Below are 25505 nucleotides of genomic sequence, written 5' to 3' on the forward strand. Positions count from 1 at the left end.
GACGCCAGTACCGCCAGTACCGCTTGCAAAAGATAAACAATAAACAGAATCATGACAACACTGGCATTGTTGTTAGTGACTCGATAAAAGTCATAATTTTCTTCCCATGCTCACCTGGGCACAGTGATGTTCCCAGCAGCGAATGTTGTATCAATGTTTGAATTGGGCTGCACTCTCACCCACCCTGGCTGATGGTGGCTTCCAGGCCACGCTTTCATGAGTGCCTGGTGCAGTTGTCTAGTTGTACATTAAGGCAACCCAGCTAAAGTGAAAATGATAAGAATGTATATTTTGTCAAAACAGGTCCTATGATGGCTGCTGAAGTTCTGATAAAAAATGAAGTCCCTTACTGTTCAACATTGAGCAGCAGCACACATTTTTCAGCCAAGAAGTCAGGTAATTATTTTGTGCTATTCCTTTATTATGCTTCATCTGTCGTTCTTTAATTTATTAATAAAATAATTGTATTCACAGTTTGAGTTTATACAATATTGTGATTGTATTAAAGCTTGGCCCACATGTACTGGTGCTCGTTTTTTTATTCACTTATTTACAAACGTTTCAAAACATGATGCTGAGAAACTAAATTGCGCTGTGGGTTGGAAGATGTTAAAAATCTTAAACAAAACGCGTAACAGTAGGCATTAGGTAATATGAAATAACTAAATACCTCATCATTTATTCTTCCTGCCCATCTTTTATTTTGTCAGCGTTTCAGTCTCGATATTTTAAACTTTGTGTATGTCAGACTCCTTGTGTAAATATTGACTTTATTTACATTTTGGCTCACAAAATGAGTACAAAATGGAATAGTACTTTAATTTGAAATTTTTGCTGATTAATTTGGGAGAGAGCCAAGAAGAGCCTTAATAATACAATACCTGACTATGTCAAATTGCAGTCTAACTGCAAAAACCTCATCTTAACTCCCTGTTGAAATGGCCCAAAGCAACAGGTTATTACAAAGAGGAACAGGTGTTAAATGTTTAAGCTTCACCAACAACTTCCTGAAGTCAGAAAACCAAACAGTAACATTTCCAAATCAATTTAGTAAAAAGGAGAAAAACAAGTATGATACCAAGCATTGACAAGCCAAATATTTGTGAACTGTATTTTGAGTCCTGGCTAAAACATTTTAGTACTTCCAGCACGGAACAACAAAACAAAAACATATCGCTTTCTATATATAACGCATCTGCGAGATAAGTGATGTAATGTGTGATGATTTAGTGTACATTTGAGATCTAAAATTGTTCCTAATACATTACACTGCCAGTATGTCATAGAATGATACGCTGAAAAAGCCATTAATATGATGTGTGACAGAAATACTCCTCTGGGTGAAGTCATCACCCACTCTATGTATATTTTAATGCTTTGCCAACAATAGATCTTATGGGTACCCTCGCTGTCGAGCCAGTTCTTAAAATGGCAAAACTCGGATCAAGAGAATTAGAAATAAGAATTTAACTTTCTGTGTTTTAAGGCGAAATTAAAAGCTTTCCTACGACTCCATGGTTTCCAGGGAAACATTCTAGGGTCCAAGTAACTCCTTGGCCATGGCAGTAGTCTCACCCTGTGCACTCCATCTCTAAGCAGACAACTGATGCTTCTACACAGAACGAGGCCTTCTTGAGAACTTTGGGTTCCTGCATTTACAGGAGGATAATCAAGTGACCTCTCAAGAGCATTTTGTGTCGCTGGATACGAGTGATGAACAGGTCACACCTCAGTCCTGTCCTGTTCATAGGCAGGTCCAAATAGAATGTCTTTTGTCTGAGAAATGCCATTTTTCGCATGCACCTTTGCTATTGATTGCTGATATCTTCTGATCTAATCCTAAAACAAATGCCAATGCCCATCCACTCCACGTGTGCATTAGTTCCTCATTGCCGTCCTGCAAACTTTAACAGAGTACCTTGCTCTGGGGCCTTTCAAAATGGCAGGACGTGTCCTTCTATTTACAGCACCTAAAGTACTCACAGGGACTGGCCTATAGAAATGAGGATCTTCCCCTGCTCTGTCTCGCCGACTATCCCTGAAACATTTTTCCACCCCAAGTTGAAGTAAAGACAAGACGTCTGGGAGTGTTCCCACTTCAGAGGTTTCCTCACAATAGGGCCCATTTAGACTAAATATATGGGAAGGACCAGTCTGAGCTTGGTTCTTTGATATGCCGTCTTTGTTCTTTTCCATGTCTAGCTCCAATGTTTTAGGCTAAGTGGCTAACTTACTCCCCTCAGACGTCCTGCTTCTAGCGGCTGCTCCTGTGTTTCTGAGCGAGAGGCATTTTAAACCTCAGCAAGGACTTCCTGACTCTCTGGAAGAAAGCACATCGGAAATAAATGAATCACAGTTTAATCTTCCAGGCAGCATAAAGTAAGGCTTTCGAATGTTATCTTTCCAGACTATTTACCAAAAATCTACCTTCACCATTGTACTACATTTTTTTAATACACTTTGTAATATTTTCTGTTTTTTTTTTAATTGATTTACTGTCATCACCACCAGGTTTACTTTAGGGTGATAAACAGCAAAACAAGCCATCCAACTGGCAACTCTAAAGTTGGTGGGTGGTCGGGTAGCTTACCTCTAATGGACCATACTCTGTTGGGACGCTGAAGTAGCATATCTGTGACAGACCTGGAGTCGGCTTCATCGTCGACTTACTGTTGGTCTGCCCAGCCCTAAATCAGAGAGCATCGAAAGTTCGGCAGAGCAGGTACCTGTCTTCATTGCGATGGAGTTGCCTCTCTGCCAAACTCTAGATCAGACCCTAATCATCATCCTTCATAACTAATTCCTCCTGATCACAACATCCTTAACCCCATCCCTGAACTTCTATTTTCTACGATCTCCCACTGCCAATCGCTTACCCTTTTCTTAACTACCAAGTCCTCTTCTGCCCTTAAACCCACTCTTGTATGACCAATGGAACCTTCCTGCTCTAATCTATTCTTATGTCTACCGCCATGGTCTTGTACTAGGATCATTGACAATTCAGCCCTGTTCCTAGTGTGTCTTTGCTTCGCTATTTATCTAAATGTCATTCATGTGATTTTATTTTACTTGTACTTTAATTTATTGACAGTCCGTCTGAGCTCGCATTATTGGCAAATGGACTTTTGCTCTAATTATTGGCAATCCAGGTCATATCCAGCTCCACATCTACATGTGTTACCTCGCTCATTTTCTACACCCTTGTATTATTGATATTGATGACATACTCTCTTTTGTCCCCTGTTAATCTTAAGCATTCTTCGAACTGTTGTATAACTTTTTCTCTGTCATGCCATCCACTTATTGTAATCCTCTGTAAACCTTCTAGCACTACCCTGTAACCCAAAAAAAATATCCATTGCTCACCCTACAAACTTTTGTTCTTAACTCCTCTGTAAATTCCAAACAAACATGGTACTGTGAATACTATTTGATCTCTTAAGTCTCAGTCAACATATGGTTGATTCCTGCCTAGCTTTTCATATCCGCATTTTGTACAGTGCTTCAAAACCTGGCTGATTGTAGTTTGCACTGTTGTAGTTTGCACTATATAAAACAACAAATAAATAAATGACAAAAATTGATCACCATTCTTTGGCCTGTTACACTTTCCTTATGGCCTATTTTTGTCATCCGACAGGCTCTAACCACTTCTGCATCCTCTGGGGCTGGTTCTGGCAACACCCTCTGTATTTTGGAATGATTCCATTCTGTAGGACCCAAGGGGAATGTTGTCTCATAGAATTCTGTCTTTTGACAGATAAAGTTAAACAATCCTAGTGGATCAGATCACATAAGATGATATTTCAGAAGCTGTATCAAACCTTCCAAAGTTAGCTCTCACAGAGAAGATTATTTTTTCTCGAGATCTGAGAAGCTGTGATTGGTCTGCCTATTCCTCGCTTCCTTCTAAGACGCTGAAACGAAAGGCTCATTGTAGCCTATATCCAGCAGGCTGTCAACTCTCTCGTTCCAAAAGATTTGAAGGGATACCCTTGACTGTTCAAGTTACTCCCCTATATTACTCATCAATGTAGACTTGAAAGTACTAGCCAAAACCCTAGCCACTGGGTTACATAAAGTAATCCTCCCACTTATTCATGAGTTGCACATGGACTTTGTACCTGGACGTACCTGCAGGAATCATAAGAACCCAGTCTCATCTTGTAGTACAAGAGACGTCCAGTCCGATGCTTTGGTTATTTCGTTTTACTCAGACAAGACCTATGACTGGGTGCTTTGTGCTGTCTTTCCTACACCCACTAGAAAGCTAGCCTGGGCCAAGATTTTAATGTGGAGGTGCATTGGCAGTACGAATCAGCAACATCACGTATTACCTGTTGAGACTTCCTCCTCTGCTTCATTCCAGACTTCAGCAAGGCAGTCCCCTAACCCCTCTATCTTTCAAATGGCATTTGAATGTCTATTGGCTGCAGTTTGCTGCTTAGAGGATATATGTGACATGGAGAGGCTGTGAAGGCCAATTTAAGTGTTTTTAACATACTATTTACGCTTACTGAACCGAGTACTCCTATACATTCTTTCTGACAATTGTTAGGCTACAAAATGCGCAGACCTCTGCATGTCCAGCTAGACAACCATGGCAAGGCTCGTTGGCTACACCACAAAGCCTGTACCCAAGGGGTGAAATAATTAGGAATTTGCTTCAATAGGGCACTGGTAAATATGATTGAGGACATCCTGACACAGATGAGATATGATTCCCTTCAGTAGACCCACCAGAACCTTTCATTATGGGAAGAGTCCAGGCAGTAAACTGATAATGGTGCTTTGTATAATTCGATTTTAGGGATGTTACAAATTGCAGTACAAAAAGATACATTGACAAGGGTTGACTCGGACATCAAATGACACATCTGGGAGGAGGTGAAAGCTAGACTGTAACCCCATTCACTGTGGTCTCATACAACATCCAGCAGGCTACATCTGCCCCTTATTTTGATGTTGGACTCTGCATTTCACTTGTCCCGGTTAGCCTACTTCCGTCTCAAGCGACCTAAAGGACCATTTTAGGTCATTCTGAAACATCACACCTGACACTGTCCAAAGTCCTATATCCATAAGGCACATTTCTGTGCTCCAGGAAAGAGAAAAGCTGCCTTGTAAATTGACGGTAGTCCTCTGATGTTGTGAGACTGAGTACTGACTCGCTGACTCTCAGACAGTTACTCTTGAATGGAATGTTCATGGATTTTCAGGTTCTCCATCTGGACTTTGGCCTGTCGGACTTGGACTTAAGGTGCTACTGGCAGCTACGCAATTGCATAAAATCCTCCTTCCCGTTTTAAATTACTACGCCTCCCATCTGCCAATATCTCGGCCTAGGGACAATCCTGGGAAATGATTTCACAACACAACAGCAGTTCAGCGACTCCATTACCGACATCAGCACGCACGCTCTCGCATCCACTGACTACATACTCCTCGGAGACTTAAACTTCCACCTCGAGAACACCAATGACAACAACACCGCCACCCTGCTCGACAATGTCTCCAAGCTCGTCCCGACACCAACCCAGTCCGCAGGACACACACTCGACCCCATTTTCTCCGCCAGCAATCACGTCTCTTTCATCCACACCACCAAACTCCACTGGACAGACCACCGCTGCATCCACTGCTCCTTCAAGAAACCCACAACACACCACCACCCACAACGGATCCCCCACTGCAGTTGGAACTAGGCCACCGAAGATCAACTTATCGCGACCCTCTCCCAGAACCCACCCATCGACACCACCGACACTGATGCAGATGCCCGCAACTTCAGGCAATGGGTCAACACCTGTGCCAATACTCTCGCCCCAATTAAGAATTCCTCCAACAGACGCACTGACAGAAAGGCCTTCTGGTTTACTGACAAACTCCACGAATCTAAGCAAAGCTGCCGAAGACTCGAAAGAAAATGGCGCCAAGATTAGACTCTGGACAACCTCACAGCCTTCAAAAACGCCATCCGCAGACACCACCAACTCATCCGAGCTGCCAAGAGAACTGCCTTCAAGACCGAATCAACAACGCACACAGCCACAAGGAGCTCTTCAACGCCGTGAAGGAACTCTCCAACCTCAGCTCCAACGCCAACGACATCCCGCCATCCCAAGACCTCTGTACCCCCTAGCCTCCTACTTCCACTGCAAGATTGCAGACATCCACGACAGCTTCAGTACCCAGACACCCCCCCTGGCAACTACCAACACCACAGATTCACCTCCGACCAACCTCCTGCTCTCCTGGACCCCCGTCAACGACAACAACACCATCAAAATCATGAACACCACCCCTCCGGTTCTCCATCTGACACCTGCCCTCACCACATCCTTAACAAAGCAAGCTCTGTCATCACACCCCAACTATGGAAGATCATTGACAGCTCCTTCGAGTCCACCACCTTCCTGGAGAGCTGGAAACATGCCAAGATCAACGCCCCCCTCAAAAAACCCAAGGCGGACCCAAAGGACCTCAAGAAGTTCCAGCCTATCTCCCTGCTCCCCTTCCCAGCAAAAGTCTTTGAGAAGGCTGTCAACAGACAACAGACCCGCTTCCTTGAGGAGAATCGCACCCTGGACCCTTCCCAATCTGGATTCCGCAGCAACCACAGCACCGAAACCACCCTCATCACCGCCACCGACAACATCAGAACCATACTGGACAGCGGCGAAACTGGGGCCCTCATCCTCCTCGACCTCTTGCACACATTCAACACCATCTGCACCACACCCTACGCTTACGCCTCAGCAATGCTGGAATCCGTAACAGAACCCTGGACTGGGTCACCCACTTTCTCACCAGCAGAACCCAGAGAGTCCGTCTCCCCCATTCCGCTCGGAGGCCACCAAAATCATCTGCGGCGTACCCCAGGGGTCGTCCCTCAGCCTGACCCTCTTCAACGTCTGCATGGCCCCGCTTGCTAACATCGCCTGATCCCACAACCTCAACATCATCTCATACGCCGACTATACCCAGTTGATCCTCTCCCTCACCAAGGACTCCGCCAAGACCTACTGAAGAACCAGAACCTTTTGGGCCTGGCGGCGCAGGGTACGCCTAAAATCTCCTTGGATTCACCTGCCTCAACTAACAGAGACACGGGACACTCTGTCAGGCGTAAAAGATCAGATTTTATTAGCTGCAGCTAGTACAGTTGTCCAAGAAGTACACAAGGTATGTTCTCAGGAGACTGCCACTTTACTTTGTGGCGCACAATCTTATATACCGTATAAAAACCATTTATTAACTACATACACTCCCAGAACACATAGAAAGGAGCCAGTAAGAATAACGTAAAGATAGAACAGAGCCAATAGAAATGTCGGAAAACAAGACAGCACCAATAGAAGGAATTGGAAAACAAAGTATCAAGTGACTTAAGGTTGCCTCCCCTCCAGATGTGTTTGTCACCCCTCCCTTGAACTAATTCATTAACCGATCCACAACGAAGTTGCATGTGGTGCGATAAGTTTGTGTGCGTTTGGAGGACAGTTGTGAAATGAGAGAATACTAGCAAAGGACAACGAAGGCCAGACGATAAGATAAGATCGGCGGAGAATAGTGTGAGCCTACAGATAGTTGAAACAAGGATTAGAAAACCAGACAGGGATTAGTGTACTCGGTCAGACCTTAATACCAGCCTTGTAAAGATAGAGGCAGAAGGCTGTTTTGAACACCATGTTGCAGAATAAGCAGAAAAGGCAGAATGGACTTTGTTCGCTGTGCTGCCTGAGTGAAGGCAACATAAAATGGCGGCGGGCCACAAAATGGCGGGTCGATACGATTGTATTAAAAATCGAATTTCCTCAGACCCTCCTTTTGCCAGAACTCAGGCAAGATACACAAACTCATGTTAATCTGAGTCGATGTCTATGGCCATGAGGTCATCAAGCTGTTGCTGTACCATCATTTTGATATTCTCTGCTCTTTGTGACTTGGGTTTGGGAATACATGCAGTAGCACATAGGTTACAGATGGCAGGACCGCAGTGCATACAAAGACAACAAGAGAATATAAAGGCTAAAATTACTCCAAAGAATGTCAATACCTTCCAACCCCATTTGGACAGTAATCCCCAAAACCACTCTGAAAAGGACCAATCTCCTTCGTCCTGATGAATCGATTCGGAGATTATGTGTAACTTAGAGATAGCTTGGTATACTGTCGGAGCGTCATTAGGTATGAAAATACAGCAACTTGATCCGATCAATTTGCATACTCCACCACGGTCCGCAAGAACAAAGTCTAAGGCAACACGGTTCTGCAAGGTCATAAGACGATCAGCCTGTAGTTCAGCTGTAATGTTACTTAAAGCTCCTACAGTGATGTCTATGGTGGTTTCTACGACACAAACCAATTGCCTTATATTTCTGCTGTTGGCCATTGGACCCCAGAAGGGAAGAAATCCTTTGAGGAAATCTCCTCCCTCTTGTCCTGCTGTGTCTTTCGAATCCACAATCCCTCTGCCATATCTATTTTTATGATGGTTCGCAGGAGCGGTGTATGTAGGGGGAAGAAGAAAGGCTATATAACAAGTACCAGAGAAATCAGCTGGCAACCATGTATAAGCCCTATCGTGGCAAACGAAGTATGTACCTTGAGATGGTACTAACGGCGGTGAATTCAGGGCTGAATAAACATATGTATGGGAACATAAACTTTCTCTTTGTCCGGTGTTTGGAGTTCTATCATTTATTTGCAGACAGAAATTTCCTTGTTGGGGTATGACCCGTATCGGAGGAGATTTTCCTTGCTTAACCTTATCATTGAGGCTGGAAATGTAATTAGTTATGTTCCAATTGGTATATGCTTTTCTTTCATCTATGGAAGCTTCACTTTTTTCCATGATTTTAGCCATAGCTACCATTCCCTTTATCAATAAACTATGACTGAAATCTGAACCAACACTATGTGAACTGACAGGTTGTTTAATTTTAATTTGATATGCATTATTGAAAATGACAAAATAAGCCCAAGCGGAACCTTCATAGGAGAATGGAAGAACTAAATATGGCATTCCTTTTTCTACCGTATGTGGTATGAGTCCACACACCCAACAGTCAGTTGTATTGATCACTAACTGATGTTGATGTAACAACTGGACGAAGGAATTGTTAAAGTATTCAGTTCTTCTGATGAGTTCATGCTGGGGAAGAGTGTGAAATAGGTGCGGAGAGATAGTAGAAGAAGATGTAGAGGTAGGAGAAGAGACAACTTTTTGCTGCAGAGTAATAATGATCCAGTTTACAGATGCCAAAAGAATACACGACAATATAATGACGCATAGAGCAATACTACAACGACTATATATTTCTTTACAATTATTCTTTACATTTTTACTTTCTCTTTTATCTAATGTAGCCTCCATCTTTCTAAGTGGATGCTCACGGCAATCTTCCTCAATCACTGTAGTCACGATTATCTACCGTCCTATGACACTGTGAGGTCCTGCAGGCCTATTGCCACTTACTCAGGTCGTAACTAAGACTCCTACCGTGACCCTGCAACCGGGATAGAGTACTACATAGGAGAGAAATTTACAAGTTCTTTGGTCTTGGTCTCAAATTATAGCGTTCCTGTCCAGAGGCAGTCTGGTTTTGAAACAATGTTCCTGGATTTGTCGTGTTCAAGCGACGATGCGATGGTATTGCTTCTTGAAGGATGTCGTCGTCCTCTTTCTCAGAAAGTGTTCCAATTAGACGCGCATCACTGAATGGTACAAATTGCGGAACTTTCTCACTTTCAGAGTCACTGATGCCTCTACGGACCCACTGATCGAAAGGCAAGGGCAAAGGCACTTTCTTGCAGTGCACGGCATGCACCCAGTTTTTCTTTCCTTCGAATTTAACTGCTGTTCTTGTGGTCAAAAGAACCAGGCGTGGCTCTCTCCATCTGGGCTCCAAATTTCTCTGTCGTTGGAAATTTTTCGTGCAGACCCAGTCACCTGGTCGGATGGAATGACCTGGGTCTGTGGAAGCCTCTGGTAGAGCACTCTGAACCTGTTGATGAAGAACACGCAATTTAGTTGTAAGGTCATGCAAGTAGTCAATCAACATCGGGTATGGCAAGTCTGAGTATTTCTTAGGGCGAGGAACTCCCCATACATTAGCTGGGCGACCAAATATCACTTCGTAAGGGCTAAGCCCCAAACGAGAGTGTACTGCTGTTCTGGTGGACAGAAGAGCCAATGGTAAAGCATCAGGCCAATTAAGTCCTGTGCTAGCTTGCACCTTAGCAATTTTAAGCTTCAAGGTTCCATTGTAGCATTCTACTAAACCAGCCGACTGTGGGTGATTCGCCGCGTGGAACTTCTGTTTTATGCCAAGACCTGCACAAACTTTTTGCATGACTTGACCCACAAATTCGCTCCCATTGTCACTCCAGACAATGCGCGGCAAACCAAACCTAGGGAAGAATTCTTTCAAAAGTATTTTGGCAGTTGATAAAGCAGTATTGTCCTTCGGAGGGTAGGCTTCTACCCATCTAGAAAAAGCACATACTACCACCAGAACATATTTGAGGTTGTTGCATCGTTCCATGTGAATATAATCGATCTGCAACACCTCAAATGGATATGTTGGAGGAGCAAAATGACCTGCTGGAGTTGGGGTTCCCTTTCCCGGATTGTACATCAAGCAAACAATACAATGTTTTACTACATTATTTGCACACTTTGGAATCCCCTCATTTTGCCACACTGGAGCCAGAAGTTTACATATTCCTTTTGCACTTAGGTGAGCTGGACCATGTGCCATAGTAACTACAGGTAGTACATAAGCATCTGGTAACAGCCAACGTTGATGTTCTGATAATTCAACCCAACATCCCATCTCATCTAACATTCCTGTACTTTCCTTCCACTTTCTCAACTCATTCTCCGTAGCCTCTCCTTGAATTGATTTCACACTCTCTACTGTATCTTCACACATTCCCTTTTCTCTTACGCGGTTTGCGGGACCTGCAACATACATTCGACTTGTGTTGTCTCTGGCTGTCTTTTTCGCTACCTCATCTGCAAATGCATTTCCTCGACCAACATCGTCCACAATCTTTTTGTGTGCACTACACTTCACGATCGCTATCTGAGTAGGCATTGTAAGTGACTCAAGAAGTTCAGTCACTAATTGACCATGTTGTATCTTAGTACCATGGGAAGTAAAGAATCCTCTTTCCTTCCATAAACGCCCAAAGTTAAACGCTACACCAAAAGCGTATTGGCTATCAGTGTACACGTTTACTCTTTTTCCTTTGGATAACACACACGCTCTAGTTAAGGCTATCAATTCAGCTGCCTGAGCTGAATTATGTCTAATGCGTGCTGTCTCCACAATCGTATGCAAAGTAGTAATAGCGTAGGCTGAAACTGTATCTCCATTCGGGAGCTTGAAACAAGAACCATCTACCCATAGTGTTCCATCTGGATTCACTAATGGAGTGTCTTTTAGGTCAATTCTTCCCTTAGTCTCTTCTTCAGTACGGAGAAAACAATCATGCTGTTCAGAGACATCTCTCTCTTCTGGAAGAGGCAACAAAGTAGCTGGATTCAGGGTATTACATCGTTTGATGTGTATGTGACTAGCCAAAAGCGTCAGCTCATATCCGGACAACCGAGCACTCGTAAGATGCTGCGTTTTTGTCCTATTTAGTAAAATATCCACTGCATGTGGCACCATAACAATGAGAGTATTATCTAGTACTACTCCAGCAGACTGTCGAATAGAAATTGCTGCTGCCGCTGTCGCCTTAAGACAACTAGGCAATGCTTTAGCTACTGGATCTAACGTAGCTGAGAAATATGCGCATGGTCGCTGTTGATCTCCAAAACGCTGCGTTAAGACTGACAATGCACAACCCTCTCTTTCGTGGACATAGAGCGTAAAGGGCTTACTGTAATCAGGAGTACCCAATACAGGAGCAGAACACAAAGCAATACGCAAATCAGTAAAACTCTTCTGACATTCGTCAGTCCACGGAAGAGGCTGAGGCGTATCTTTTAAAGTTAGCGCCAACAGCGGTTTAGCCAATAAAGAGAAACTCGGAATCCACTGTCTACAATAAGAAGTAATGCCCAAAAAGGCACGTACCTCTCTTTGTGTGGATGGCACTGACATTTGTGCAATTGCCTGAATTCGTTCGGGGGTCAATCGTCGTCCCTCCTTTGACAAGAGATGACCCAAATAAGTCACCTCGCGACAGACATATTGTAATTTAGAAGGAGAAACCTTGTGATTCAGATCAAACAAATGACGCAACAGTGCAACGGTCACGTTTTTACAAATCTCCTCTGAATCAGCGGCAACTAATAAGTCATCCATGTACTGAATGAGAGCGGCACCGGACGGTAAGGAAAAGGCATCAAGATGACATTTTAGAGCTTGACTGTAAACAGAGGGACTTTCACAATAACCTTGAGGTGCGCGTTTAAACCGGAAGCTTCGGCCTCCGAGGGAAAAACCAAAAATATCTCTACTCTCTTCGGCGATGGGAATACTAAAGAAAGCATTCTTTAAATCAATAACTGAAAACCAAGTCGCTGTAGAAGGTATCATCGTCAACAGAGCAGTGATATCTGGGACTACAGGAAACTGCGGTACGACAATCTTGTTTACCTCCCGAAGATCAATTACAAAACGATAAACAGGAGGCTGAGAAGGATCAGTGCGTTTAAGAACCGGAAGAACAGGACTGTTACATGTATTTCCTCTCGTTTCCTCAACCACACCCTTCTGAATCAAATCATGGACAATTTCCAGAAGTGCTTTCTCACCTTCAGTAGAGATTCTGTATTGCGGAATACGTGGCATTTCAACATTGGGCTTAAGAGTAACAACATAAGGTGGGATCTCAAGACAACCAACGTCATTCGGACCCGTAGCCCAAAGCGTTTCGGGAAGAGAAAGCAATTCAGGTGGGAATTGATCTTTTGATAAGTACATTGGACTAGTCATTTTCTGTCCTAGAGTGAGGTATACACCAGAAGGTGAACAATATATCGTAGCATGCATTCTTTTTAATAGATCTAAACCCAACAGATTTTCACCACAACCATTCGTCAGAAGAAGCGGAGCTTCTAAATCATAAGGGCCTATTGAAACAGGCAAAGGGCAAGAAACTGGATTGCGAACAGGGGCGCCAGAAAATCCTACAGATACATTCGTTAAGCCAGACAAAGGTGCGCCAGGGAGTTTAGAATGAATGATAGAGCTTCTCATGGCACCAGTATCTAAAAGAAATGGCTCTGAAACACCCATTGTAGTGACATTAACATAAGGTCCATTCTGATCCACTGGAATTGACGTAACCCCCTTACTTTGTCCATGGCTGTCCTATTCAAAATGAAGACTTTCATTCCCTCCTTCAATATACTGATCCTCACTATAATACTGTGTAGACCTAACATTTTGCTGATCAAAGTAATTTCCGGAATTTGGAGGAACAAAAGAACGCTGCCCTTGGGTTAACACACCTCGACCTCTACCTCTATTTGCTGACTGAAGACCACCACGACCTCGTGAAGCAGATGTTGCTCCATTACGCTGCAACAATGCCGGACAACTGTTCTTAAAATGACCTTCCTCCCTACAATAAGCACATTGATTGGGACCTAGCAAAGGTCTTGGAATGAATGGTTCAGGCTTTTGATACAACCTCTGAAACTGCGGAGGCTGTTGAAACTGAGGCTGAACATAACGAGGAGGATAAGCCTGTTGCAAGAGAACTTTAGTTTTTAATTCTTTCGTCTTTTTCTCTTGTTTTTCCCTTTCTTCTTTGTCTCTATTTTCATAATATTGTGCAGTAGCCAATATCTGGGCGGAAGAAGAAACTGCCCATGAACTCTCGGAGTCTTTTAGCTTGTGTGATAGTTCAGGAAGCAAGTTATATACGAACTTATCCACAAATAATCGCTGTCCCCCTTCTGTAGCCATATCTTGACCACTGTGATCAATGAATGTCTCCTCGAATCGGGTAAAGAAATAGGAAACACTTTCATCTTTCTTTTGTTTACATGCTGCTAGCTTATCCCAATTAACTCTCAAAGCAGGCATCATTGTTTTCATTAATGTAATAATCCTACCAGGGAGTTCTGAGATCAAAGCGTCGGGCTTTGCACCACCTACTTGACCTCTATCTGCGGCAATAATAGCGTTCCAATCGCCGCCTAATTCTTGAGCGTGATCCTCTCTACGAATTTTAGCCCATATTGTCTGTGGAACTACATTTCCCATCAACATGTCAATATCTGCTAGATTCATAGTACATGCATCAACTGTTTGCGACAACTCTTTATAGTAACCAGCAGGATTTTTGCGTGGATCTGGTAGTGACTGTTTAAGTGCTAAAACTTCAGACCTTTTCCAGGGGACATGTATCCATATGCGCTGAAAATGCGCAGGAATAGCTGGATTAGCACCTGCTGCTGCAACTTCTTCCTTCCATATTGGAGAAACCTCTCTCATGGGATAGTTTTTCAGTGTTGTCCTAACTGAAGGATCAGAATCAGGAAAAGTCTGTGAGAACAATAGGGATCTGAAAGAAATAAGTGTTCTGACAGCGTTTTCAACCTTAGGACCCACAATAAGTCCTTTGTCAAAGTCAGCCTGAACATCTAACAGATCCTGTGGGACCGAACCCAAATTCATATCCTCCCATTCTTTAGCGAGAGTATCGCACATAACTTTAAAAACATATCTCTGCGTAGGTGCATTCCATTGCAGAAAGGTGGACATAATATCAGACGTACTATATTGGGGACCCTTCTTGATCCATTTACAAGCAAGTGAGTCCAATCTTTCTCGCTCTTCGGAGTCTGGGAATTGACTACGAGACTGTCTTCGAGAAAAAGCTGGAGACACGTTTAAAGCTTCAAAGAAAGGTGATAAGAGACCAGAGACAGTATCTGCAAATCGCTTACGCATAGATGGAGAATTTGACATAAGGATAGGGGACAAGGTATTAGGTGAATTAACTAAAGGAGCATTAGGAATTGCCAAAGGAGCAGAAGGCAAAGGAGTTAAAGGCAAAGCTGGCATAGGCAATACTTGAGGAGGCAAATGTGGAAAAGCTGGAGCAGGCGGAAGCACAACTGGCGGCTGAACAGGCTGTAACATCGGGGGTGCATTAGCACCTTGTACATAGGGCGGAGGCAATTTCAATAAGTGGGACATTAAGGAATCTTCCTCAAAATCTTTTCTCTTATCAAGGGAAGAGATAGGCAACGTCGGATAGCATTTATCTATTGCCATTCGATGCTGTCTGTCTGAAATTTCCATTGCATTATCTATTTCATCATCTTTGAATTGCTGAGCAGCCTGTATAATCGTCATTCCCTGTGTTTTCCTATCTCGTTTCGCTTGTTTAATTTCTCTCTGTTTGGCTTCCTTACGCCAAAGGCGAAAAGAGTCAAACATTGCCGGCCGGGCTTTTCTTTTAAATAACGTTGCTTCTAAATTATCTAGCACATCAGTTTCGAAACTACCATTTTCTGGCCATTTTAAAACACCATCTTTCTTTGTATATCGGGTCCATGTCTTATTAAAGGCAATAGGACCAACACCATGTTTAGAATAGAGCTCATATGTGGGAGTTCCAACCGAAGGAATCGGACAGGAGTCCTCAAGCTGGGAGTCCCTATTACAACCAAAGCAACAAAGTTTTCCAAACTTAGTCAGACCAGACATCTCACGATTTTTACTGGCTGTTCACAAACATCAAGGGGGTAAAGCTTTCAGTTTACACAGCACAAATGCACTTACCCCTCGGCTTTGGCCACTGCAATGGCCAAATCTAAGGACCTAAGGACAAAACAAAGACCAAAATTTGTGGGCGCGACCCACCAAATACTTAACTAAGGATGTCTTCTTACACCAACAGAGGCCCGTCTATCGTCTCGCTTTACCATACATCATCAAAGTAAGGGCCAAGGCAGGGCGGCAGTCAGGGCAGCAGTCGTCAGTAGCCGTCAGGAAGGAGTAACCGCGCTGAAAAAGACCTTCGGACCACTTCGACATACAGGGGTCGCTTGACGTGGCTTGCGATTCCTCCAGAATTTTCTTGCGGGGTTCCTCACGACCTTCAGGCAGAACCGGTACCGCTGAAGCCGCCCCACTGTTGGGCGCCAGTTGAAGAACCAGAACCTTTTGGGCCTGGCGGCGCAGGGTACGCCTAAAATCTCCTTGGATTCACCTGCCTCAACTAACAGAGACACGGGACACTCTGTCAGGCGTAAAAGATCAGATTTTATTAGCTGCAGCTAGTACAGTTGTCCAAGAAGTACACAAGGTATGTTCTCAGGAGACTGCCACTTTACTTTGTGGCGCACAATCTTATATACCGTATAAAAACCATTTATTAACTACATACACTCCCAGAACACATAGAAAGGAGCCAGTAAGAATAACGTAAAGATAGAACAGAGCCAATAGAAATGTCGGAAAACAAGACAGCACCAATAGAAGGAATTGGAAAACAAAGTATCAAGTGACTTAAGGTTGCCTCCCCTCCAGCTGTGTTTGTCACCCCTCCCTTGAACTAATTCATTAACCGATCCACAACGAAGTTGCATGTGGTGCGATAAGTTTGTGTGCGTTTGGAGGACAGTTGTGAAATGAGAGAATACTAGCAAAGGACAACGAAGGCCAGACGATAAGATAAGATCGGCGGAGAATAGTGTGAGCCTACAGATAGTTGAAACAAGGATTAGAAAACCAGACAGGGATTAGTGTACTCGGTCAGACCTTAATACCAGCCTTGTAAAGATAGAGGCAGAAGGCTGTTTTGAACACCATGTTGCAGAATAAGCAGAAAAGGCAGAATGGACTTCGTTCGCTGTGCTGCCTGAGTGAAGGCAACATAAAATGGCGGCGGGCCACAAAATGGCGGGTCGATACGATTGTATTAAAAATCGAATTTCCTCACTACCTCCACGAAGGAATGAAGGCCATCGTCGAATGGATGAAGAGCAGCTGCCTCAAACTCAATTCTGACATGACGGAAGTCCTCATCTTCGGCTCCACCCCCTCCGCATGGGATGACTCCTGGTGGCCTGCCACTCTCAGAACCGCTCCGACTCCCACCAACCATGCATGCAACCTAGGATTCCTCTTGGACCCCTCACTATCAATGACCCAGCAAGTCAACGCCATCTCCTCCTCCTGCTTCAACACCCTCCGCATGCTCCGAAAGATCTACAAATGGATACCCACCGAAACCAGAACAGTCACCCAAGCACTTGTAAGCAGCAAGCTGGACTACAGCAATGCCCTCTATGCAGGAACCACGGCCAAACTCCAAAAGAGGGTGCAACACATCCAGAAGGCCTCTGCACGCCTCATCCTGGACATCCCCCGCCACTGCCATGTCACAGACCACCTGAAAAACCTGCACTGGCTCCCAGTCAAGAGAATCACCTTCAAACTCCTCACCCACGCTCACAAAGCACTGCACAACACTGGACCAGAATACCTCAACAGACGACTCTCCTTCTACACCCCTGAAGAACCAGAACCTTATGGGCCTGGCGGCGCAGGGTACGCCTGAAATCTCCTTGGATTCACCTGCCTCAACTAACAGAGACACGGGACACTCTGTCAGGCGTAAAAGATCAGATTTTATTAGCTGCAGCTAGTACAGTTGTCCAAGAAGTACACAAGGTATGTTCTCAGGAGACTGCCACTTTACTTTGTGGCGCACAATCTTATATACCGTATAAAAACCATTTATTAACTACATACACTCCCAGAACACATAGAAAGGAGCCAGTAAGAATAACGTAAAGATAGAACAGAGCCAATAGAAATGTCGGAAAACAAGACAGCACCAATAGAAGGAATTGGAAAACAAAGTATCAAGTGACTTAAGGTTGCCTCCCCTCCAGCTGTGTTTGTCACCCCTCCCTTGAACTAATTCATTAACCGATCCACAACGAAGTTGCATGTGGTGTGATAAGTTTGTGTGCGTTTGGAGGACAGTTGTGAAATGAGAGAATACTAGCAAAGGACAGCGAAGGCCAGACGATAAGATAAGATCGGCGGAGAATAGTGTGAGCCTACAGATAGTTGAAACAAGGATTGGAAAACCAGACAGGGATTAGTGTACTCGGTCAGACCTTAATACCAGCCTTGTAAAGATAGAGGCAGAAGGCTGTTTTGAACACCATGTTGCAGAATAAGCAGAAAAGGCAGAATGGACTTCGTTCGCTGTGCTGCCTGAGTGAAGGCAACATAAAATGGCGGCGGGCCACAAAATGGCGGGTCGATACGATCGTATTAAAAATCGAATTTCCTCAGACCCTCCTTTTGCCAGAACTCAGGCAAGATACACAAACTCATGTTAATCTGAGTCGATGTCTATGGCCATGAGGTCATCAAGCTGTTGCTGTACCATCATTTTGATATTCTCTGCTCTTTGTGACTTGGGTTTGGGAATACATGCAGTAGCACATAGGTTGCAGATGGCAGGACCGCAGTGCATACAAAGACAACAAGAGAATATAAAAGCTAAAATTACTCCAAAGAATGTCAATACCTTCCAACCCCATTTGGACAGTAATTCCCAAAACCACTCTGAAAAGGACCAATCTCCTTCGTCCTGATGAATCGATTCGGAGATTATGTGTAACTTAGAGATAGCTTGGTATACTGTCGGAGCGTCATTAGGTATGAAAATACAGCAACTTGATCCGATCAATTTGCATACTCCACCACGGTCCGCAAGAACAAAGTCTAAGGCAACACGGTTCTGCAAGGTCATAAGACGATCAGCCTGTAGTTCAGCTGTAATGTTACTTAAAGCTCCTACAGTGATGTCTATGGTGGTTTCTACGACACGAACCAATTGCCTTATATTTCTGCTGTTGGCCATTGGACCCCAGAAGGGAAGAAATCCTTTGAGGAAATCTCCTCCCTCTTGTCCTGCTGTGTCTTTCGAATCCACAATCCCTCTGCCATATCTATTTTTATGATGGTTCGCAGGAGCGGTGTATGTAGGGGGAAGAAGAAAGGCTATATAACAAGTACCAGAGAAATCAGCTGGCAACCATGTATAAGCCCTATCGTGGCAAACGAAGTATGTACCTTGAGATGGTACTAACGGCAGTGAATTCAGGGCTGAATAAACATATGTATGGGAACATAAACTTTCTCTTTGTCCGGTGTTTGGAGTTCTACCATTTATTTGCAGACAGAAATTTCCTTGTTGGGGTATGACCCGTATCGGAGGAGATTTTCCTTGCTCAACCTTATCATTGAGGCTGGAAATGTAATTAGTTATGTTCCAATTGGTATATGCTTTTCTTTCATCTATGGAAGCTTCACTTTTTTCCATGATTTTAGCCATAGCTACCATTCCCTTTATCAATAAACTATGACTGAAATCTGAACCAACACTATGTGAACTGACAGGTTGTTTAATTTTACTTTGATATGCATTATTGAAAATGACAAAATAAGCCCAAGCGGAACCTTCATAGGAGAATGGAAGAACTAAATATGGCATTCCTTTTTCTACCGTATGTGGTATGAGTCCACACACCCAACAGTCAGTTGTATTGATCACTAACTGATGTTGATGTAACAACTGGACGAAGGAATTGTTAAAGTATTCAGTTCTTCTGATGAGTTCATGCTGGGGAAGAGTGTGAAATAGGTGCGGAGAGATAGTAGAAGAAGATGTAGAGGTAGGAGAAGAGACAACTTTTTGCTGCAGAGTAATAATGATCCAGTTTACAGATGCCAAAAGAATACACGACAATATAATGACGCATAGAGCAATACTACAACGACTACATATTTCTTTACAATTATTCTTTACATTTTTACTTTCTCTTTTATCTAATGTAGCCTCCATCTTTCTAAGTGGATGCTCACGGCAATCTTCCTCAATCACTGTAGTCACGATTATCTACCGTCCTATGACACTGTGAGGTCCTGCAGGCCTATTGCCACTTACTCAGGTCGTAACTAAGACTCCTACCGTGACCCTGCAACCGGGATAGAGTACTACATAGGAGAGAAATTTACAAGTTCTTTGGTCTTGGTCTCAAATTATAGCGTTCCTGTCCAGAGGCAGTCTGGTTTTGAAACAATGTTCCTGGATTTGTCGTGTTCAAGCGACGATGCGATGGTATTGCTTCTTGAAGGATGTCGTCGTCCTCTTTCTCAGAAAGTGTTCCAATTAGACGCGCATCACTGAATGGTACAAATTGCGGAACTTTCTCACTTTCAGAGTCACTGATGCCTCTACGGACCCACTGATCGAAAGGCAAGGGCAAAGGCACTTTCTTGCAGTGCACGGCATGCACCCAGTTTTTCTTTCCTTCGACTTTAACTGCTGTTCTTGTGGTCAAAAGAACCAGGCGTGGCTCTCTCCATCTGGGCTCCAAATTTCTCTGTCGTTGGAAATTTTTCGTGCAGACCCAGTCACCTGGTCGGATGGAATGACCTGGGTCTGTGGAAGCCTCTGGTAGAGCACTCTGAACCTGTTGATGAAGAACACGCAATTTAGTTGTAAGGTCATGCAAGTAGTCAATCAACATCGGGTATGGCAAGTCTGAGTATTTCTTAGGGCGAGGAACTCCCCATACATTAGCTGGGCGACCAAATATCACTTCGTAAGGGCTAAGCCCCAAACGAGAGTGTACTGCTGTTCTGGTGGACAGAAGAGCCAATGGTAAAGCATCAGGCCAATTAAGTCCTGTGCTAGCTTGCACCTTAGCAATTTTAAGCTTCAAGGTTCCATTGTAGCATTCTACTAAACCAGCCGACTGTGGGTGATTCGCCGCGTGGAACTTCTGTTTTATGCCAAGACCTGCACAAACTTTTTGCATGACTTGACCCACAAATTCGCTCCCATTGTCACTCCAGACAATGCGCGGCAAACCAAACCTAGGGAAGAATTCTTTCAAAAGTATTTTGGCAGTTGATAAAGCAGTATTGTCCTTCAGAGGGTAGGCTTCTACCCATCTAGAAAAAGCACATACTACCACCAGAACATATTTGAGGTTGTTGCATCGTTCCATGTGAATATAATCGATCTGCAACACCTCAAATGGATATGTTGGAGGAGCAAAATGACCTGCTGGAGTTGGGGTTCCCTTTCCCGGATTGTACATCAAGCAAACAATACAATGTTTTACTACATTATTTGCACACTTTGGGATCCCCTCATTTTGCCACACTGGAGCCAGAAGTTTACATATTCCTTTTGCACTTAGGTGAGCTGGACCATGTGCCATAGTAACTACAGGTAGTACATAAGCATCTGGTAACAGCCAACGTTGATGTTCTGATAATTCAACCCAACATCCCATCTCATCTAACATTCCTGTACTTTCCTTCCACTTTCTCAACTCATTCTCCGTAGCCTCTCCTTGAATTGATTTCACACTCTCTACTGTATCTTCACACATTCCCTTTTCTCTTACGCAGTTTGCGGGACCTGCAACATACATTCGACTTGTGTTGTCTCTGGCTGTCTTTTTCGCTACCTCATCTGCAAATGCATTTCCTCGACCAACATCGTCCACAATCTTTTTGTGTGCACTACACTTCACGATCGCTATCTGAGTAGGCATTGTAAGTGACTCAAGAAGTTCAGTCACTAATTGACCATGTTGTATCTTAGTACCATGGGAAGTAAAGAATCCTCTTTCCTTCCATAAACGCCCAAAGTTAAACGCTACACCAAAAGCGTATTGGCTATCAGTGTACACGTTTACTCTTTTTCCTTTGGATAACACATACGCTCTAGTTAGGGCTATCAATTCAGCTGCCTGAGCTGAATTATGTCTAATGCGTGCTGTCTCCACAATCGTATGCAAAGTAGTAATAGCGTAGGCTGAAACTGTATCTCCATTCGGGAGCTTGAAACAAGAACCATCTACCCATAGTGTTCCATCTGGATTCACTAATGGCGTGTCTTTTAGGTCAATTCTACCCTTAGTCTCTTCTTCAGTACGGAGAAAACAATCATGCTGTTCAGAGACATCTCTCTCTTCTGGAAGAGGCAACAAAGTAGCTGGATTCAGGGTATTACATCGTTTGATGTGTATGTGACTAGCCAAAAGCGTCAGCTCATATCCGGACAACCGAGCACTCGTAAGATGCTGCGTTTTTGTCCTATTTAGTAAAGTATCCACTGCATGTGGCACCATAACAATGAGAGTATTATCTAGCACTACTCCAGCAGACTGTCGAATAGAAATTGCTGCTGCCGCTGTCGCCTTAAGACAACTAGGCAATGCTTTAGCTACTGGATCTAACGTAGCTGAGAAATATGCGCATGGTCGCTGTTGATCTCCAAAACGCTGCGTTAAGACTGACAATGCACAACCCTCTCTTTCGTGGACATAGAGCGTAAAGGGCTTACTGTAATCAGGAGTACCCAATACAGGAGCAGAACACAAAGCAATACGCAAATCAGTAAAACTCTTCTGACATTCGTCAGTCCACGGAAGAGGCTGAGGCGTATCTTTTAAAGTTAGCGCCAACAGCGGTTTAGCCAATAAAGAGAAACTCGGAATCCACTGTCTACAATAAGAAGTAATGCCCAAAAAGGCACGTACCTCTCTTTGTGTGGATGGCACTGACATTTGTGCAATTGCCTGAATTCGTTCGGGGGTCAATCGTCGTCCCTCCTTTGACAAGAGATGACCCAAATAAGTCACCTCGCGACAGACATATTGTAATTTAGAAGGAGAAACCTTGTGATTCAGATCAAACAAATGACGCAACAGTGCAACGGTCACGTTTTTGCAAATCTCCTCTGAATCAGCGGCAACTAATAAGTCATCCATGTACTGAATGAGAGCGGCACCGGACGGTAAGGAAAAGCCATCAAGATGACATTTTAGAGCTTGACTGTAAACAGAGGGACTTTCACAATAACCTTGAGGTGCGCGTTTAAACCGGAAGCTTCGGCCTCCGAGGGAAAAACCAAAAATATCTCTACTCTCTTCGGCGATGGGAATACTAAAGAAAGCATTCTTTAAATCAACAACTGAAAACCAAGTCGCTGTAGAAGGTATCATCGTCAACAGAGCAGTGATATCTGGGACTACAGGAAACTGCGGTACGACAATCTTGTTTACCTCCCGAAGATCAATTACAAAACGATAAACAGGAGGCTGAGAAGGATCAGTGCGTTTAAGAACCGGAAGAACAGGACTGTTACATGTATTTCCTCTCGTTTCCTCAACCACACCCTTCTGAATCAAATCATGGACAATTTCCAGAAGTGCTTTCTCACCTTCAGTAGAGATTCTGTATTGCGGAATACGTGGCATTTCAGCATTGGGCTTAAGAGTAACAACATAAGGTGGGATCTCAAGACAACCAACGTCATTCGGACCCGTAGCCCAAAGCGTTTCGGGAAGAGAAAGCAATTCAGGTGGGAATTGATCTTTTGATAAGTACATTGGACTAGTCATTTTCTGTCCTAGAGTGAGGTATACACCAGAAGGTGAACAATATATCGTAGCATGCATTCTTTTTAATAGATCTAAACCCAACAGATTTTCACCACAACCATTCGTCAGAAGAAGCGGAGCTTCTAAATCATAAGGGCCTATTGAAACAGGCAAAGGGCAAGAAACTGGATTGCGAACAGGGGCGCCAGAAAATCCTACAGATACATTCGTTAAGCCAGACAAAGGTGCGCCAGGGAGTTTAGAATGAATGATAGAGCTTCTCATGGCACCAGTATCTAAAAGAAATGGCTCTGAAACACCCATTGTAGTGACATTAACATAAGGTCCATTCTGATCCACTGGAATTGACGTAACCCCCTTACTTTGTCCATGGCTTTCCTATTCAAAATGAAGACTTTCATTCCGTCCTTCAATATACTGATCCTCACTGTAATACTGTGTAGACCTAACATTTTGCTGATCAAAGTAATTTCCGGAATTTGGAGGAACAAAAGAACGCTGCCCTTGGGTTAACACACCTCGACCTCTACCTCTATTTGCTGACTGAGAACCACCACGACCTCGTGAAGCAGATGTTGCTCCATTACGCTGCAACAATGCCGGACAATTGTTCTTAAAATGACCTTCCTCCCTACAATAAGCACATTGATTGGGACCTAGCAAAGGTCTTGGAATGAATGGTTCAGGCTTTTGATACAACCTCTGAAACTGCGGAGGCTGTTGAAACTGAGGCTGAACATAACGAGGAGGATAAGCCTGTTGCAAGAGAACTTTAGTTTTTAATTCTTTCGTCTTTTTCTCTTGTTTTTCCCTTTCTTCTTTGTCTCTATTTTCATAATATTGTGCAGTAGCCAATATCTGGGCGGAAGAAGAAACTGCCCATGAACTCTCGGAGTCTTTTAGCTTGTGTGATAGTTCAGGAAGCAAGTTATATACGAACTTATCCACAAATAATCGCTGTCCCCCTTCTGTAGCCATATCTTGACCACTGTGATCAATGAATGTCTCCTCGAATCGGGTAAAGAAATCGGAAACACTTTCATCTTTCTTTTGTTTACATGCTGCTAGCTTATCCCAATTAACTCTCAAAGCAGGCATCATTGTTTTCATTAATGTAATAATCCTACCAGGGAGTTCTGAGATCAAAGCATCGGGCTTTGCACCACCTACTTGACCTCTATCTGCGGCAATAATAGCGTTCCAATCGCCGCCTAATTCTTGAGCGTGATCCTCTCTACGAATTTTAGCCCATATTGTCTGTGGAACTACATTTCCCATCAACATGTCAATATCTGTTAGATTCATAGTACATGCATCAACTGTTTGCGACAACTCTTTATAGTAACCAGCAGGATTTTTGCGTGAATCTGGTAGTGACTGTTTAAGTGCTAAAACTTCAGACCTTTTCCAGGGGACATGTATCCATATGCGCTGAAAATGCGCAGGAATAGCTGGATTAGCACCTGCTGCTGCAACTTCTTCCTTCCATATTGGAGAAACCTCTCTCATGGGATAGTTTTTCAGTGCTGTCCTAACTGAAGGATCAGAATCAGGAAAAGTCTGTGAGAACAATAGGGATCTGAAAGAAATAAGTGTTCTGACAGCGTTTTCAACCTTAGGACCCACAATAAGTCCTTTGTCAAAGTCAGCCTGAACATCTAACAGATCCTGTGGGACCGAACCCAAATTCATATCCTCCCATTCTTTAGCGAGAGTATCGCACATAACTTTAAAAACATATCTCTGCGTAGGTGCATTCCATTGCAGAAAGGTGGACATAATATCAGACGTACTATATTGGGGACCCTTCTTGATCCATCTATAAGCAAGTGAGTCCAATTTTTCTCGCTCTTCGGAGTCTGGGAATTGACTACGAGACTGTCTTCGAGAAAAAGCTGGAGACACATTTAAAGCTTCAAAGAAAGGTGATAAGAGACCAGAGACAGTATCTGCAAATCGCTTACGCATAGATGGAGAATTTGACATAAGGATAGGGGACAAGGTATTAGGTGAATTAACTAAAGGAGCATTAGGAATTGCCAAAGGAGCAGAAGGCAAAGGAGTTAAAGGC

At 43.7% G+C, this 25505-nt stretch overlaps 1 protein-coding gene across 2 annotated transcripts in view; it reads left to right on the forward strand.

Moving 5' to 3' along the window:
- PTPDC1 (protein tyrosine phosphatase domain containing 1) overlaps positions 1-25505 on the forward strand; it is a 227818-nt gene that overhangs the window by 101313 nt on the left and 101000 nt on the right. Inside the window, exon 4 of one of the 2 annotated variants that reach the window (XM_069206402.1) lies at positions 304-396. In XM_069206402.1, coding sequence (XP_069062503.1) covers positions 309-396 — 88 coding nt within the window. In that variant the 5' untranslated portion in view covers positions 304-308. Of the gene's footprint in view, positions 1-302; positions 397-25505 lie in introns of those variants that run through there. The other variant, XM_069206403.1, reaches the window with a different exon arrangement.

This window comes from Pleurodeles waltl, chromosome 9 (assembly GCF_031143425.1).
Source record: "Pleurodeles waltl isolate 20211129_DDA chromosome 9, aPleWal1.hap1.20221129, whole genome shotgun sequence".
NCBI classification, from domain to species: domain Eukaryota; kingdom Metazoa; phylum Chordata; class Amphibia; order Caudata; family Salamandridae; genus Pleurodeles; species Pleurodeles waltl.